At 32.7% G+C, this 20507-nt stretch overlaps 1 protein-coding gene across 6 annotated transcripts in view; it reads right to left on the bottom strand.

Annotated features, from left to right (window-relative positions):
- Positions 1-20507, bottom strand: part of MIPOL1 (mirror-image polydactyly 1) — a 290413-nt gene that overhangs the window by 212785 nt on the left and 57121 nt on the right. For all 6 annotated transcript variants that reach the window (XM_020916569.2, XM_070478009.1, XM_020916572.2 and 3 more), the window contains 3 exons: positions 4588-4819; positions 2754-2889; positions 1520-1625 (listed from right to left, as the gene is read on the bottom strand). In XM_020916569.2, the coding sequence (XP_020772228.2) occupies positions 1520-1625; positions 2754-2889; positions 4588-4819 (474 nt within the window). The remainder of the gene's footprint in view (positions 1-1519; positions 1626-2753; positions 2890-4587; positions 4820-20507) is intronic.

Below are 20507 nucleotides of genomic sequence, written 5' to 3' on the forward strand. Positions count from 1 at the left end.
TTTAATATGGACTATTTTGATTTAAAACAGTATTACTTAGCTCCAGAGAAACTATGTAGCACTTTTATTTTCATCAACTTAGGACGTTATAGAAATATACTAAACATCTTTCAAATATTCAACATTAAAGTATTTTGTCATTAATGAGAAAATTTTATTAACAAGAATCATAAAGCAATCAAATTCTTTCCATCTTATGAAGGCATGATTCATACTGTTTAGTCATAGGGAACCCATAAGTATATACCAATAAATAAATATTTAAAGCATATGATTAGCTATACTATACAAAAGTTTAAAGAGTAAATATTAATGCTTAATCAGTTTTCCCCTCCAAGAGACAAATGAGCTGCAGACATACTAATTCATGATTTTCAATAAATCACAATGGTCTAAACCTTAATAAATTATATCTGAAAGACATATACAAAGTTAAATTATAATGCAAACATTAAAAACAGATGTACTTCTTATAATATCATTCCAGCAATTAGTACACATATTTGATTATAAAAAGCCAAGAAACTTAAGTGTTCTAAATTTATATTTGAACTATCCATTTTAACATACTGTTAAATTTCCTTAAAATACATTACTTTCATATTTTCCCACTAAAAAAGAAACAAAAAATTCATAGTAGTTTAACATTAATCAAAAAACAAACATCTGGTATTTGGCTGGAATATTTATTTCTGATCATCTTTGTTATATTTTCTTAGTGATGTTCTACTTTGCACAGTAATGTCTTGAAGACATATTATACCTGTTAATTGTACCTCTGACCTAAAATACCAGAATTCTTTTATATAAGGCAACCAGGTTAAGTGATTTATAAAGTGATTTAGGGAAGGAGAGAAAGAGAAAGAGTTCATCAGAGATAACTGACCATATCTGTAACTCATTACAGATACATTTAAAAATTTCTCTCTTTACAAAGACTTGTGAATGAACATAGATTCCAAAACATATTTTAGGCAGTCATTTATAATCTTAAACTCAGGCAATCTTTTACTTTAATCTTTTCAGGGAAAACATTATCTTCATCATCATCCATGTCATCATATGAAAATTAACTTCACAAAACAGATTTTTGAATCAAATGTAGGTTTCCACTGGCAATGAATATATGACTATCTTCACACAAAGAAGTATTTCCTCTCAACAAGCTAAAACAATAAGTGATATGTGAACTGCTGGGATGAAAGGTAGAGGCACTGGTAATCATTATTTCCCCTTGTTTGTTCAGGCCCTTCCAACAAAACAAACAACCTTTTTGTGATTGGATTGACATGGTGTTAACAATGCATTTAATGCCCAAATCAGTATGAATACAGGTAAAGCTCTCACTAATACCAGTACCAGGATGTTAAAGCCACCTATTTTCTAAGCAGCCAAAAAAAAAGCCAGAGCTTTCCCTCCTTTGGCAAATAAGCTAGCATGCTAGTATTCACCAAGCCACATCAGATAACAACCTTGTGTATGATTTTTAATGCCATATGTTCATACTCATATGCAATACCTGCTGTCTTTTCAGCAATTTGAGCTTCTGTTGCTTTTTCTTGGAGTTCCAGTTTAAGCTTCAGTTTTCTGTGTTCTTTATCTTCTTTACTCAGTTTTTCTTGAAGCTAAAAAACATTGAAAAAAACATGGATTCTTATGGATATATCTCTTGCACAAATATAATTAATCCCAGAGTTAATTTTTACTTTCTCTAAACTCTTAGAGAATACCATATTAACTTTATGAATACGTAACTCTTGGGAAAAAACAATCTTTAAGGGAACATTATTATTATCAAATATACTGCAACAAAAAGCAATCTGATAAATTCTTTTGTCTTAAAGCAAAAGGCTTGGAAGGGACCACTGTAGTAAAATAAAGGATAGCACAAATTACAGCTTCTCTTAGTAATTCTAATACATTGAAACAAAATTAATTAAGATAATAATCTTAATATTTGATACAAATCTCCCTTTGAGAATGCTATGCCATCAACTTCCATTTAAATTGGCACTGGCACCTGACTCATGATCGGTATGCAATAACTGCTAGATGAAAGTACAGAAAATATCTCATGCTTTCATATGGAGTCCTTCCAAATGTTTTATTTTTAATTTCTCCCTCAGCTTTTGTCGTTTGTGCTGTTTTCCATCAGACATGATCAACACTCCTAACATCATGTTTCAGTTTGATTAGGTCAAACAAATAGCATATTAGAATCAGAAAAGTAGGAAGCATAGAAAAGAAACATTATTTAATAACATTACTTAAAGCTCAAAGGAATGTAGAAAAAGAGTCAGAAGTGACATGACAAATTCGATTGGACAAAATACAGCAATGTAAGATAACACAAGGTAAATGACAATATTTCCAAGCCTTGCTACTTTAAAGTTTACATACAGTACTGAGGTGAAATACAGGGCACAGATACTACAAAGAAAAAAAGTTAAGAAAGTAGCATGAAACCAATGAAGTAAAACTTGAATTTTATAGGCACCTATGCAAAGTACTATAGATTATGAAAAAGCGAGTGATACTGCAAGCCACCAAGTTAGGAAACAAAAGAAATTGCTTTTCATAGCCCATGTCTCAATTCAATCATACCCTGAATGGCATGGTATGGCAACAGCATAAGGCTACTGTTACAGGATTAAAGTACACAATAAAACTGAATTATGATGAGTGACAAAGCAAACTTAGAAGGTCAATAACTAAAAGTATACTCTACAATTATCAGACTTTCTATACTGTACCTTTTTATTGCTTGCTTTGAGACTGTTCAATTCTTTTAGAAGCAATGCTATTGTCTCCTCTTTACTTAAGTCTGAAGTAACCTGACAAGGAATCGTACATTCGCAATGCAAATCACTATTTCTGTGGTCCATAAAGCTGTAATGAAGAAAACTATTAAAACAACATACACATAATTTCTACCATACAGGATCTATACATTTTATACTTTAAACAGGGGAAACAAGTTTAACAATAAATATGTAAAATTAGTTAATTTAAAATTTCTCTTAATACTATGGATGAAAAAGAATAAACATCACAAATTCACAGAGGTACTAATATACCAATTTCACAAGGAAGAGTTAAATCTGTGAAAAACATTTGGTAATAACTATAAAGATTCATACAGGAGACCCAGGTTTGATCCCTGGGTCAGGAAGATCCCGGGGAGAAGGAAATGCCAACCCACTGCGGTATTCTTGCCTGGGAAACCCCACGGACAAGAGGAGCCAGGAGGACTAGTCTGTGAAGTCGCAAGAGTTGGACAAAACTTAGCGACTAAACCACCACCACCATAGAGATGCATGGTTCAGTACAATTAAAGAATTCAGTTTTTAAAGGGTTATGAATATTAATTCAATTTGTACTTTTGGTTAGGACTCTAGATACAGTCTTACCTTTCTGAAACTGGTAACAACAAATAATTTTTCATTATAAATGACAGAATATCATATTTGCATTATTAAAATCACAGCATATTAAAAATGAAAACCTATTCCTGTAACACTTAGGGGTAAGCAAAATAAATTTTTGACAATGTGTATGCTATCTGAGAATAACAGTTAACTTGTTAGCAAGTACTATAAAGGATGGGAAGGGAAAAGTAGATGAGTTAAGCCCAATCTCTACTATTTACCTTTCCCATGTGGTTATAAAATTTATCACCTCTTCATTCATCCCTACTCCCCAAAAATATACTCCAATCTGCACTTTCATAAGAATATAACTGACTGCGAAGAGGGTTGGATCATATTAACATATCTACTTCATTATATCTCAATATTCATTAACATATCTATTTCATAATTTTTAAGTAAATACAAACAGGTATTCCCACATAAAACTCTGTTAAAAAGTATTCCATAATTATTATTTTGTCTGGACTGAAAACACAGTATTTATATTTCAATATAATTATGTTAGTCATTGAGAATCTTTAAATGTAGCAATATTTTCATAGTACGTGACTAATTATCAAAGAATTTTACTCTTACAGGCAAAAGTCACAGGTGTCACAAATTCAAATCTCTTCATAAAATAGGTAGGTAAAGTGACTGGGTAGAAACTACAATATGTAAAATATCAAGGAATGTAAATGGGAGAGTAGATGACCCTTCTAAAAGAAGTCAAACTCATTTAAATGAAGAACAGTGCTGACCAAAAGCAAAACATATCTTTGGGCTTGTCTTTTCGTGGAGCTGCCAGGTAATGGTTCTGATGAAAAATGTACCATTTTCATCAATGTAATAGTTATTTCCAGGTTCTTAATGAAAAGTCACCTAAAACAATATTCGACAAAATAAAAAACCTCAGGACCAAACAAACAAAAACAAAACAATTAAAAAAAAATCATCACGACCTTCATTCAGGCTCATCCTGTGCTTTTTCACTCAGTGATTTAGACACATGATATTAATGTAATGAAAATAGCAGAAAACTCCCCAAATTCTAATAAGTTAACCATACATCAAATTAAGGCCATATCAAAAAGAAAGGGAGAGACAGAGGGAAAAAGAGAAGAAGGAAAAGTTCTCCCAGTTCTTACTTTCTAAATCTAAGGCTGCAAGCACTCACTTGGATTTTCCTGCAGTGCAGTAAGCTGTCTCATCACCTGGATGAGGGCTGATGACTTGAAAATTCCTTGATCTCTGCTCTGGCAGTTCTGTGCTCTCATATGCAGCTTCATTAACTAATTCATTGGATTTCTGATGCATGCTTCCCTTAGAATTCACAGGCAGTTGCTCATCTGGCTGGGTATTTTTATTTCTGCCTATAGTCTCTTGTTCAAGGTAACTATGGGTTATGTCTGCATTTAAAACAAAATAAAAACATGATATTTAAAACATCATTACATATTAAATCGATCAAGAGTATTTTTCTGTAAATAAATGGTTTCGTAGCTTTAAACATGCACTTACTAACCTTATTCCTATTGTAATCAGACAAACATGTATGGGGTGATTTTGCTATTAATGCTTCCATTTCCAATCAGACAGCAGAGTAGGACGGTGGTTTACAACCTTAAGTGCACATCAGCTGTGTGTGTGTGGTTAGCCACTCAGCCACTCAGTGTCCAGCTCTTTGCAACCCTATGGACTGTAGCCTCTGTCCCTGGGATTTCCCAGGCAAGAAATACTGGAGTGGGTTGCCATTCCCTTCTCCAGCGGATCTTCCTGACCCAGGGATTGAACCTGCGTCTCCTGCATTGCAGGTAAATTTTTTACCCACTTAGCCAGCAGGGAAGTCTACATCAACTGAGGAGTTTCTAAAAATCCTAAAGCTCAAGTTCACCTTATACTAATTAAATCAAGATCCCTGGGTGTGACCACAGGATTCTAGTATAAAATCAAGGCTGGGCACCACTGATTTAGGTTATTATTTTCTACATTACTTTTTTCTCTAGAATTTGAAAAACAGGATAAGGTAAGTTAACTGATTACAGTCAAGTGATAATGTACATGGGATTCTGATATCAGACCAAGCTGGAATCCCGTCTTTACTGACCACATAACTTTGGGCAAGTTACTTTACCCATCCATGCCTCAGACTTTGTGAAGTGGAAACATAATACTGCTTACCTGAGTTGCTGCAAGGATTAACTGAATTAATGAAGACAAAGTACTTGGCCTACAGTCTGGCACATCAATAAATGTTAGCTATTATTTTTGTAATCAGCATCATCATATTAAAAGGGAAATAATGCAAGGAGAATTATTTTTAACTTATCTTTCATCAGATATGTATAATACATTAGAGAATATTTTGAAAAGCTTGGCTATCTCATAAAAATTAGTTACCTCAAGCTGTAACTATTAAATAGCTATTCAAAGGAACAGTGTATATCTTGATTTATAGTGAAATTCCGGGGAGAAAACTACACACACGCAAGCGAGCAAAACAAACTCTCTCTTAACCAATAAATCAGATCAACGACCACAAAAACTGATTGAAACTAGTACTTTATTATTTCCAATAGAAACAATTCTTCAATTTTAAAAAGCAGGTGAATCGCACCTGCTTGTTTATGATGCCTTCTTTAATTTGTCACACTTAAAATCCTTTTGAGGCAGAAGAGTAGTTTTACAATAAAAACAAAATAGGAAAACATAAATAAGGTACCCCTCACAAAGCATTCATTCTTTCAGAAGAAATTCTTTGCTTTTATATATATATATATATATATATATATATATATATATATATATGCTGAAATTAGGTATAGCCAGTCATACACTCCAAGTCCTGGACATTATCTTACTGGTGGCTGAATGCTAAACCAGAAAACATTCATTTTTGGTCAATTACTCTTAAATTCACTGAGGGCATCAACTGGGAAATATGCTATCATAATTATATATCTATGGAATTTCGTTATATTCTGTTTTAAACTTCAACAATTATATGTATCTGAAGGTTATTTGTTGGTTCTTGACATTTCAAAATATCTGACTTGCTGTAGATGTTCATCATGCTACATTTCTAGAATAGGCTGGTATTAGTACCCCCAAATCTGAAATAAGGTATTATAAAATTTTATAAATGGACACCAAGATAATATCATTAACGGACCATGCTTTTTAGCACTAGCCTATGACTTTTAAAGTAATTTAAAGAAAATTACAGCTATAGAAAACAGTATCAAAACAACAAAAACTGTCTCCAGGAGCATATCAGAAGATAACTATTAATATTAGGCCCTATGCTATTCTTCCATTTATAAAGTAGAAAGATTCTTCAACAGGTAAAAGGATAAGCCAAGGAACACAGCCAGTTGGGAAAAGCCCCCAGTTCCCCTTGTTACTGCTGCTGTTCAGTTGCTCAATTGTGTTCACCTCTTTGCGAGCCCATGGGTTGCAGCTCGCAAGGTTCCCGCGTGCCCCATGGCAACACCTTATCAACTGCTTCAGAGTCTTAAGTCTTGACTCTCTGACCTGTTTTTGAGAACAAACATACCGTTATCTGCAACTTGTCCCATGTTTTCACCTCTGTATTTCTGGATGTAATGCAACATCTCTTCATTGAGCTTTTTTATTTCTAACTCTGAGCGCTGACTTTACCTCATCCCTGATATCTATATTGCTTTTCATTACCACATTTACACCTCTCTTTCTTACTTCAGCTTCTCTCTCATGCGCTCAATCATGCACCAAGTATAGAGGCACTCACAAGCACTCACTCTTTGCAACCCCGCTGACTATGGCCCACCAGCATCCTCTGTCCTTAGAATCTTCCAGGCAAGAATACTGGAGCAGGTTGCCATTTCCTACTCCAGGGATTGAACCCATGTCTCCTGCATTGGCAGGTGGATTCTTTACCACTGTGCCACCTGGGAAGCCCCCCACATCAGCCTTCCTAACGTCAAATTTTGTGATCCCTGAACTCTTGGTAAATCATGGTCTTTTCACCTGTGAATGTGTTATCTTCTTCAAACTGAGAGCAGACATGGAACCTTGCCAATAAGAGGGTTCTTTACTGATCCCTCCTGGATCCGAGTAATCATTAACTCTTGAAGTATTATCAAAATAAACTCATAAAGTTCTAATGCACTTCTGGATTTTAATTCTAAATGTTTAATACTTTTGAAGAATTCATACTATGTGATTTGGCTCTATTTCTGGATGTTTCTAATCTTGTTCTGTAGTAAAAGGTTTTAGATTCCTAACTGAAACTGTTCATTAGATATTTGGAGACTGATCTGAAACTATCCATATTCTTCTACTGAGAATTTAATTTTACTTTAGAGTAAACAGGCTGACTTATAAAATTTTCCTTCCTGTCTGCCTTATACTTTTTTTTTTTGGACCAACTATTTTAGCAAATCTTCCTTAAATCCTCTGAATGCTCTCAACAGTCCTCTACTCTGCCATATTGCGTTTCCTGATATCGGAATTTGATCATTTGTATAGAAAGTTTGACCCCACAATTTATTTATTTATTCATTAATTTAATGACTTCCCTGGTGGCTCAGATGGCAAAGCATCTGCCTACAATGTGGGAGACCCGGGTTCAATCCCTGGGTTGGGAAGATCTCCTGGAGAAGGAAATGGCAACCCACTCCAGTCTTCTTGCCTGGAAAATCCCATGGATGGAGGAGCCTGGTAAACTATAGTCCATTGGGTCGCAAAGAGTCAGACAGGACTGAGCAACTTCACTTTCACTTTTCACTTTCACTTAATAATTATCCATGGAAATGCCACAGTGTGATATATCCTGTGATAAGTACTGGGAAAACAAAGATGGGTAAGAAACAGATTCTCCCCTCAAAGACTCTACAGTACAGTGAAGAAGACAAACTGATCTAATAATTTGAAGACAATGTACTAAGGAGCATGCTAGGGCTACAAAGACCACAAACAAAACATACTAGACATCCTGATGCTCAACTGGAAGACTGGATGATTTCACAAAGGCATTTATTCCAAAACATGACAAATAGAAATATGCAAAGTAACGAACTGTCAAAGGGTTTGAGTTCAGTAAAGAAAAAGCTGACAGATGGTAAGAATAAGAGAACAGGAAGAATGAGTACAAAAGAGAAGGAATAGCTTTAGGAACAACAAAGTCATTTGGTGTTTTGAAGGGACAAGATGCTACAGTTGAGGAGTAAAAACTTGTAAAATGAGTAACATTGTAAAGACAAGATGTGGTAGATCTGGAAATGTGTTGATTAAATAGACTGATGATGAAGTACTTGGAGAGGAAGAAATGAAGGTATCGGTACAGGGAATGCTACCTCTCAAGACACTGAAGTCATTCAGAAAAATGGCAAGCAACGGAGACCAGAGACAAAAGACAAGAGACTTCACTGGCTGCATAAACATGCTAAAGAAGACAGAGCCTAATGAGAAAGCTGACTGATGGTAGGTAACAGTCATCTCTTTCTACCTTTCTACTTTGAAATAATTCCAGTCTTATAAAAATGTTGCAAATATAGTACAAAGGGTTCCTACATAACCTTCATGCAGATTCCTCAAATGTTAACATTTTACCACACTTGCTTTATTGTGTGTCAGTCTATCTATACATATATTTTTTTTTCTGAAACATTTCAAAGGAAGTTGCAGGCATGATTCACTTTGACTTTTCAGGTCAAATATTAAGATGGTGCTATACCATACTTCATTTTACCAAATTTTCTTTACCTTGTTCAAAGTTCAACTTAAATCCAATCACTGAGTTAATACCTTCACCAACCAAGAGAAAATTGCATTTAGTTACTCTAATTCAGTCTTCAGTTACTTTTCCTAAACTCTGAAGGCCCAACAGAAAAACTTTTACCAAGTACTAACAGGATGATGCTACCAAAATGTTTAGTTGAGATGCTGTCTTACCCCCATCACTTGAAAAAAATATTGAATTAGCAATATATCAATAAAGTGTAGCAACAGTGATGTTATGGGTCTGTTTCATACGCTACTCAAGTAGAAAGATGAGATAAATGTTCATTTATTTATTTATTTTTGTTAGTATTGTTTATCTCACAAGACCTACAAAAATTATGGGGGAAGTGCTCTATAGCCCCTCCGCAAGGGCGGGGGGCGGGGGAGAATGACATCTCGGCCTTTTGGCTAAGATCAAGCGAGATAAATGTTTAAAAGAACAACTCACTTCCGATTCAAATTTACCTCTAGGCAGATGAAAACACTCTATTCTGTTGATGCCTCTCTCTCTATCTCTCTCATGGTCTGAAATGGAAACTCTATAACTTTCTTTAATAATTTGCTTCAGTGTTGAATCAACATCATTGTCAATTGTTCCATCATTAGGACTAACAGGCTAATTCATTTCAATGTATGACAAAAACCACTGCAATGATGTAAAGTAATTAGCCTCCAAACTAATAAAAATAAATGGAAAAAAAAAAAGGACTAACAGGATTAAAACTATTTAAATTCATTTCTTCATATGAACTTAAGAATGTTACCAATCTTTTCTTCATAATTCATGTCTACGAAATCTCACTTTCCTCAAACAAAACAAAGTTTTTTGTGATGACTAATAAATCCCTTTATTTATTTGCTCTTCTGTGGGCATGCTGTATTAATTGAACATATGAATTTTAACTACTTAAATCTATTCTCTAATTTTTACAATACAATATTTTTACATGCTATCTAATGTAATCACTGCCATGTAAACCTGTCACTATTGAAAATAATATTATAGAATATTATTACTCAGTACGCTTCAAATGCCACCTACTGCTATTGTTAGAGTTAGTTTATTCATCTGGACAAACTGGGTGAATTTAGTAACAGCTTTTTAAAACTCTTAATGCATGTGCCTTGGCTGGCGGTATTACATGGTGTGAAGACCCTGTATCTTTCTAGTGACTTTCGTATTGTTTCAGTGGATCATTTCCATGATCTAACAAATTCTCCCCTTACCGCTGGAGGTATAGGTATTGTCAACCATTTCAATGTTAGTGTTGCTATCACATTCTCAACTCCTTAGTCTAGAAAATTAACAGCATCAAACTATCTCCTAACCTAGAAAAGAACGCTTTGGGACCCCCTTTGACACCAGTTCTCCAGACAATATACATTAATGTATAATATACTCAGTTGCATTGATGCCATCCAAGAAATCATAACTCAGGGCCAAAAATAACTGTTACTTCACAACTACTATACAGAAGTGAGGAGGCAGTTAGAATCAAATAGGGATTCTTAGAGGCTGGGAAATTCTGGTCCTGTCTGGCTTTGTAAATAGTTTGTGACAACTGGTATCTGTGTAAATGGATTTGATGGTCCCCTGGGGGGTCAATACTGTTTACAGAGCTGTTTCTTCAGAGTGGCTGAGCTAGAACTGTCTCTAGGGATCTTACAGGGGTTACTCAGAATAGCAACATCACAGGTACCTGAGAGCTCAATGGCAGAAAAGGGAAAAGGATGGAAGTGTAACAGGCAAGTGCATTCAAATAAATGTATTTCTTCCTCCTTCACATGCAGGCATTACTCAGAGCACTGACTATCTAAAATGAACCATAAAAGAAGCAATTTGTAATTGTGTTGTCTGACACTTGCTAACATAACTGGTCATCACTTCTTTATACTCCATCTTCCTTTTTTTGAAAAGGTTGTTACTTTGATTGTAGCATTAAATTTTATAAATATAAAAAGAATGAAAATCTCATGTTTATTGCTTCTTTCTTTTGTATACTGTCACTACATTATGTAAAAACATCAAAATGATAAATTTTTTTTTTACTGTTGAATAAGTGTAAATTTGATTTCATGATGGAATTACTATAGTCCCACATTTTAAACAGAATATGTCTTTTTTCCAATGGTTAAGAATTTTTCTAAACAAACATTAGTTTCAACATAGCCCCTAATAACTTCTACCAATTCCTTAACTAAGTTACATGTAGATCATCTATCTGTGTATGTGTACAAATACTCTTTACTCCCTTTACTAAATACTTGGGCATTATTTGCTCCCTCTTATGTGTGGGGGTGATTAGTTTTCCACATAGATGCATATATGAGCTTTTCTCTCCCCAAGCATAAAAGAAAGACATCAGAAACTTCTGCCACATTATAGTAGCTCCACTTAACATGAGTGAGTACAAGAGCAAAGTTCAGACTTTCCAAGTAGAATATTGGTGTATTTAGAGTTTCCAAGCAAAACCAAAGTGCATGGGCTCTGAAGACAAACCACAGGGTTTGAATTCCAGCTCTACAACATAGCTGTATGACCTTTACCAAACTAATAAACCTCTCATCAATTTCCCTATCAGTAAAAAGCACACACAAAAAAGCACCTACCTCAAAAGATTATTATGAGAATTAAATTACTTAAATTATATAATCTCTTGGAGAAGTATCAGCATAGAAAACACACTCAACAAAATTTAGCTATTATTATTTGCAAGTATCTAGTTGGCTAAAAGCAAAGTATTTTCTTATTAAACTGTAGTAAGAATACACAAAAATACAATTGAGAAAAAAATTTCTATTAAAATCAAAAGACATGAATGTGGAAAATAAATAAAATGCTACTTTGTTCAATGAGATACATACAAAAAAGAGAAAATACTTAACAAGCTTAATTACAACTTGTAGTTAATACATAATGGTTTAATAAAGTTTGTATAAGATTATAAAGCTGAAAAATTACAAAAATAACAGAACTTCAAAATTCAGAAATCCTGACATTAGGAAAAAGATCCTGAAAGAAAATTCCATCTCATAGCAAGAAAATTAAGAGGATATTTCTGTAAATTCACTTCCACAACAGGAAAATAAGGAATTTAAATAACATGTTTCTGTAACATAATTTGAACACTACTATACTGGCACATGAAATTAGATATGATCAGGACCACAGGTAATAGATCACAGGTACTTATTCTTCAGAGATTCTAATTTAGGAGTCACAAGAAATTAGGTAACTTCTGGATCTTTGGCTTAACAACTGCAAACTTGTTACCTGCATATTGTATACTCTCTCAGGGTGTTTTCAATTTATTTTTTGGCTTAACCAGCCTTATGAAGAAGAAGAAGAAAATACTATAACTTTAGTTTTCATTGTTCTGTATTCTACTTGCTCATATTTCAAGCTTTCAATAGCCATTGGCTATTATGTTGAAAAGCACAGTAATTCTAATTCTAATAAGGTGTTTCATATATACTGAGGGGAGGTCAAAATCATGTGATGGGGGAGAGGCTGGACATAGCTCTAAGATTTTAAAATAAGGCTTCATAAAAGTTTATTAACCTGAAAAATCATGAAACCTAGAAATGGCACATAATTTGTTCATCTGGACATGAATTCAAAATAAACTATGTCCTTTCATTCCATTACATGGTTGTATCTCTAAATAAACATGTCAAAAAGAACTAGTGAGGTTATTTCATCTTTGATTAAGACAATTCAATGGCTTAGTATACCACATTTCAAATTATCCAATGACTAGGCATATAAACCACCTTGCTGGAATTTTGCTTTTTATTATTTAAAAAAGCTACTGAAGTGGTGGTACTAAACAAATTTTTAAAAGTTTTTGTTTCAATCCTGAAACAGTCATGAACACATCAATATTCATTCAACACATTTCTGTAAAAACTGTTCTATTATAGTATTTCAGCTTTTAAATTTTAACATTTTTCACCATATGAAGACCATGAACACAGTACAGTATAATTACCTAAAGCTTACACTACTTAACTTATGAAACTATCACATAAATTAAAGCTTTGTAAAAATTATATCATCCTACTTAAACCATTGCAAATATTATTTAAGCTAAAATGATTGTGAAAACTATCCTAAAATTAGATTAACTAGCAGAATAGTACTCTATATTCTCTTTCTTCCCCAGTGATATGAACTATTTGGCTACTTACTATATTTCTAATCTGTTCAATCTTTTCAATTTTTCCTAGAAATAATTTATATAGTTAAATATATGAATCAACTAGGTAATTCTTACATTTCTACCACTGCAAATAAAATCGGTTTCTTATTTATATATTTTTTCTTTGCTAAGTATGAACACATACTAATTTGTCTATGAATTCAACAATTCCATAAAGCATTTATGGAAGGTAACCTTTTTAATAGCAATTGTAAAGTGGAGGAAAAATGATTTCTTTACATGTGCCTTTCATTTTATTTAATATCATCTTTAGATTTGGAAAATAAAACAGGACAATCACCAGTCAGATACTAAGTGGAAATCACTGAAACACAATGTTAGTTCTAATGGATGGATGATTGTATTTGGTCTTTTGAAACTTTGAAGTATAGGTAAGTCTTGATCACACAAATTAATAAATCCTAAAGCTGGAGTTAACAATAACCATTACACCCAAATTCTGCAGCTTAGCCCAGCCAATTTTTCAAAAGGTCAGGTTGTGAACTGGAGAAGATCAGGGAGGTCCACCGCATAGCTTTGTTGCCAGGCATCTCTCGTCTGGATTGTTGCAGGCATTTATTAGTATTCGTCAGCAGACTCAACAGAGCAAACAAGAAATTCAAGCACGAATAATAAAATGAAATGCTGCTATATAACCCTTTGTCATTCAGCAAATATGGGACTTTTTAGCTACATTGTTCCTAAACCTGGGTTACTACTTTAATTTTTCTCCCCAGTGCTGACTGAATGAGTATGCATGTGTGTTAAATGCAGAGCTCCCCTAACAACTGCAGGACTGCCATTTAATCTGTTGGTAGATGGACCATTTCCTGTGGGAACCCTAGCTATGATTTCCAGATCCACCAAATAAATCTCAGATTAAGATTCCAAATGAAACCTGCCTTTGGCAGATAAAAAATGTCAAGATGGATATAAACAGTAAAATTATAAATTATCTAGGTGTTGCATGACAAACCAATGTTCATTTTTTTTTGTTGACATGTGCCTAGATATCAAAACTATATGAGACATTCATCAAATGTCACACTTTCATAATATCGGAGGCATCATTAAAACTGTTTGACTAAGGACCTCAAAGTGTTTAAGCAGTAGCTCAAAAGTATATTTGTGCAAAGTAGAAGAATAAATTTACATATCAGCAGCAGCTCATAAGGGATGGGTAAATATTCTGTTTATCTCTCATTGTAATTCAGGTTACTTTAAATACAAGGTTTTAGGAAATCATTACACTCTATATGGCATCATTACATAACTTTCTATGCAAATTATGTATGTTTTACTCAAATTCACCATTTGTTTGGTGGGGGAGGGAACAAAAGGAAAAGGTAGGGACTCTCATTTTATTAATCAACTGTGACTACTATACTAATGTATATCATCATCACCATCTTGTTAGCATTTTTTAACTTTTAAAAAAGCACTAAATACCAGAGACAAAAAAAGCCTGAGAAAATTAAAAATTATCTATGTATATAATCTATTCATTTCAAATGATTGTGGTAAGAGGCAGAGACTTTTAAAAAAGAAAAAGGTTAAAAATAAGGTAAGGAAGGACCAATATAGAACCTATTAGAGACCAATGGTCTATTAAAAATGCAGAGGAAGTCTCCGATGCTAGTCTGCACTGCATTCTCAGGAGATCAAGGACTTCTTCTTTAATGAAAATTTTTGTTTTGTCTTCGCTCTTCTTACCTGGACTAATGCAGCATTGTCCTGATGCTGAAATATATCAACTGATTATAAAATATAGACAATGAAGGTTTCTGAAAGGAAAAAAATCAGATTTGCTGAATTGAAATCATTACTCTTTTTAACTTTAAACTCTTAAAAGCAATGGAATAAAAGGCTTCAGTGACTCCAAATTCTGCAACATTTGGTTTCCTGATGAAGATTCAAAAATCATTTAATCTGCTTAAAATAAGAATTCCTTGAAATTTGTAAATTCTTTACACTTAATTTAATCCATGGAGAGGATACAAAATATTCTGTATTCCATACTCAAAATGCTAGAATTTATACACAATCCTGATTCTTTCAGTACTACGTATTTCTCCTGCTCTTCCTATCAAATTTCCTCCAATACATGTTGTGGATTCAAGGAAACTAAGGATAAATAAACCTTACCTATCCTAATCTGTTAGGGATCAACATTAATCTGAAAATTAATCTCAAACAAAGAGGATAAAACTTAAACAGGATATTAATTAAGGAAGGAAATAAGAGTATTTTTTTTATTAATTTTGAATATATTTCTAAACTCAAAATCAAAGAATGTTACCATGTTTTAGAGTACATCACATTATTTTAAGTACAGCCAGTGAAACTATTAAAAAAGAGTATTTGATTTTTAACTTAAAACATTTAATTTGCAAAAACTAACATATTCAGTATCTATACAAGTATAATTTTATCAATGTGAATGGATTACTTTTAGCTTTTCATTCACTAGCATCCTGATTTTAAAGCACAGAAAAGTTTCAATATGTGAAGAAGACAAAATAAATTTAAAACAGAAGCCAAAGTATAATTTTCTGAAATAATTACTTTTACCTTATATCTTGTCAGCACAATTATACCATCTGGCAAAAATTATCAATTTTACCACAAAGCTACAGATTAGAATTTTTAATTCAATCATTCAGACTAGGAAATAATTTATGCAACCAATTTCAAAATTTTATTGCTTGATTTTCTAAATTTGTTTTTTATTCCCCAAGAAAAATCAAAATCACAAAAGGCAAAACATGAAGAAAATTTGTATCTGAAACTTCCTCCCAGAAGATAATGATGTCTTACATGACAGGTAGTTTTGATTAAAGCACAAATATATACACATACTAAACCCCAAATTTTATATTCAACTTCCAGATGTATTTACAACCAAAAACAGTGAGTAAATGTAGTCACATCAGTCCTACTCTACAAACAGTCAGTCAACCTGAACCAACTGTGTAAATGGTCATAAATTCAGTCTATACACCACTGTATATTGATTTAGATCAACAAAATCAACAAAATGCCAATGCACACTCAGGACTTTACAGTAATCATGCTAAGGTGACAAATGCAGCCACTATGGAGACCATAATAATGATCTTACGTATGATCCACTGAAATTCCAATTTCTAAAAAATTTAAGATTCAATAACATATTATATTGAGATTTGGGTCATGTGTTCCAGGAAGTGCTCTGGCATGAAAGGGCTCTAACCAGAAATGAAAGAGGAATTTTACCAAGAGCTCAGAATCTTAACAGAGAACTTAAAACCAAAAACTTTTGAAAAATTCAAGTAGTTTTCTTCTATTTCAAAAAGATGTATTTTCATGGTCACAAATATATTTAAAACATCTCATTAAAAGTAGAATTGCATTTCCTTAAATCAAAGAAATAGTCCCAAGTTGTAAAAAGAGAGGATCATACTAATGGCATAGAAATGGAGAAACAGTCCTATTAAAAAAGAAATTTACCATTTTTCATGCTTAGTCTTCTTAGTAATTATCATTTTTACAAAATGAAGGACTGAAAGGGTAATAAGAATTCCATGTGAAGAGTATAGGCTGAACTGATATAAAAGATTCTAAATTTACTTTTAAAAAAAAGAAGTAAAGAAAGAAAAGAAAGAGTTCTACTATCTCCCCAAATTTTCCCTCATTAAGAATTTATGGGCAGGTTCATCAACTGTAGCAAATGTACCACTATACTCAGTTGTTCTTGTGTGGGGTTAAGAAGTAGGGCTGCAATGGGAACTCTGTACTTTTTGCTCAGTTTGGCTGAGAACTTAAAGCTGTTCTACAAAATAAAGTCTTTTTTAAAAACTGCCCACAAAAGTAAAAAGCATACATGACAGAAATTCATAAATGTGAATTACTAACAGCAGAAGTGATAAATCCCAAAACACAGTTTATAACAAACTTTATAACCAGCTAGACTAAGTTGCCCTCACAAAAATTTTTTGGTTTTCCATTACATTTTTCTAATGAGGCCAGGAAGCGTGACAGCATCATTCAAATCAACCTTAAAAAATAAAGACACACAAAATCTCATTTATTTTTATAAACTTATTTTTTAAAAAAAAGAAATTTTTTTTTTTTTCTAAAAGGGTATAAACTTAATCATGCTTTTAAGGGTATCTTAGCATTTCCTCTGGAAATGAATCAATCCTTGTTGGCTTGCTGCCAGCAGTCCTAAAACCACTCTCAAATATTCTCAATGGTCATGTGTAAGAAACCACCAGAACTCAGTACTAAGTTAGAACCTATGGAGATAAATAGTAAATTTAGGCAGACCTTGACAAGCTGTTTTTTTAACCCTTCTATGGCAAAATGAAAATTAGAAATGCATTCTTATATTCACACTTGTCAAAAGGAAAAGGCAAACTGTATGATGTCACTAGTGTGAAGATTATTACTGCAACTGGGATTTCAATACAGACACAATTAGATTTTATCCTAAACGATTATTATTGATTTTATATTCTATTCTACAAAATATAAATACACCAAATATAAACTATACTACTTTGAAAAATATCAAGTTTTTGATATTGTGAATATTATATCTAAAGAGAATAACTTTGTATAAAACTAATAATAACCATTTCAAATACTACTACTTGTGTTCTTAATACTTTTGAAACTTTTTTATAGACTATCTTTCACAGCTGGGGGGAAGAACAATGACGCAACCACCACCACTTATCTAGGCCCTATAAAACATGTCAACAATCTATTTTTTTAAGCATCTGTAAAGACCATTACTACCACCACATTATTGAAAATAATTTTTCAGGTATATGAAATTCATATTAAACTTGTTTCCTATTTCAGATACTGTAGTAGGGCTTTTACATACACAATCTCTCATCTTCCAAACTCTCCAAAAGAAGTATCTCCCTGTTCCATAAACAAGAAAACTCTGGTTTGAAAATAATTATGAAACTTCCACTTAAGTCCAGGTAGGTAGTCAGTCAGTAGAGGATTGGAAAATTAAAACACAGGTCTATCTAGTTCCAAAAACCTACATTCTTTCTACTATAACATATTATTGAAATTATTATATGCATTGGTTCCCCAGTGTAATTTTCCTTTAAATTTAAACAAAAACAAAATTAATAAAAACAAATTGTGCTACTCATTCAAGGAAAATAAATCATTACTAACTAGAATGCCAATTATTAAGTACAATTCATATCCTGTAATTCAATACAGAATAAATAATTATGTAGACAGTTCCAAAACCTTGAATTTCAAGGAGTGTCTAATCATAATGTCTAGGGAATCCATTTTTTCCTACCAGCTATCTTGCTGGTAGAAATGGATGTCCACTTTACATAAACTGCTGTTTCCTTCCTCTCTACTTTAAAACAGTTTATGAAGATGATATGAAATTCTACTATTTTTATCATAACGATCAAAGACATTTAAAAGCATCCGGGTTGTTTTTCTATAAATGTCTACTCTTATAAAATGCTTGCAAATCATACAATAGTTTTAGATGTAATTCGGTTACAGAACACAATGTGGGCAAAAAGTAAAAAAAACACATACTTTGCAAAAAGAGAGAAAGATAAAAGAACCAATAATAAAAGAGGTTGAAGGTGGCACACAGGTTCCAAATGCCAGGCAAAATTAAACAGTATTCCGACTCAAGAAGAAACTAACAAAGTACTTATAAGTTACCTTTTGCTAGGTTTTAGTCTTTGTTATTTGATTAAAAAAACCACAAAAATCATGGTAATAAAATCATGTCCTCTTTACATATAAGAAAGACAGTTGCTTTTTACTTAGAGCAGCAAGATACGATTTTTAAAAATATTTGCTAACCTCCAATAAACTGCAACATGTAAGAAATCTGTTGATACAAGCATTTCCAGAAGGCTTTCAACTCAAGTTTCAATTGAGACAATGATTTAGAATTATGCTCACTTTTTTAAACTATGCTTAAAATAGTTTTTAAAATGTGCTTCACATTTAAATTGAGATAATACATAAGTGAAAATAACTGCTCTGTGTATAAAACAAATATTAAATATAATTCCTAAAATATTAAACCTAAAAATATTAAAGAAACATGAAATTGAAAGGTTTTTGTCTAAAGATTCTTCAAGCTGTGTGATTCCTACCATTTCTTACCCTCAATTGGTAAGAAATATTTAAAACATAGCAGACAGTGTTTAATTTGGGTAGGCACAATAACCTTCTTTAACCTTTCTTAGGGAACACTGACCCCTAAAGGTCCTAAATTTAAACAAGTTTAACAATATTCTAAATGTAACTGGTATCCAGACCTCATTTTTACCATTATTGTAGGTATATGGGCACCATGTTTACTCATAAACCACACTTAAAATTATTTCCAAGACTGTTGTGCACTATAAAACAACCGTGTTTCTGCTAATTTAATAAAAATCACCAAAATTTAAGAACTATCCAGTAATTCATCATACTATTCCCAATAATTACTCAGAAGAGATTTCTGATCCTCAAGACTTTTTTTCTTACATTGTTAAGTAAATAATAAGTAAATGCTTAAGACAGGCTAAACAATCAATCATATAGTAACTGGTTCTTTCTGAGGGTTAACTTTACATATGCTCTTTGACTGCGCCATTTCATTTTTTTTCTTCAAAAGCAGGGAGGAAAAAGGAATATTGAAAAAGAGAAAGCTTTCATGAAAGGACAAAACATCATTTACTTCTTAAGTAAGCCAGAAGATGTTACCAATGTTCACTAGACAACACACAAATGTTGTCACCTATTGCTTCCATAACCTAAAATTTCATTCATTCAGGGCTGAGTTGTTTTTTTTTTAAACTACCCAAAGAAACCTGTACAGTTTATAGATGTCTTCACTTACCCTACCTATCAACCTCAGCTTTACATTTTCTAAACTGAGAATAATGATAAAAACCAAGAAAAATGTAAATCGTTTCACCTGTTAACATTGTTTACCTCATCAAATCTTTCATGTCAAATATTTCAGCGATGTTTCTAAAATAAAGCTAGGAAAAGAAAACCACTTCAGCATTCCTTATAATGAAACTTGTAGGATGATACAAAGTGTAATAAAAGTTTTTAATTAGCTCCCTTTCCTTAAAAATTAAGATAACTT

Source organism: Odocoileus virginianus, chromosome 16 (assembly GCF_023699985.2).
Source record: "Odocoileus virginianus isolate 20LAN1187 ecotype Illinois chromosome 16, Ovbor_1.2, whole genome shotgun sequence".
Classification (NCBI taxonomy): Eukaryota; Metazoa; Chordata; class Mammalia; order Artiodactyla; family Cervidae; genus Odocoileus; species Odocoileus virginianus.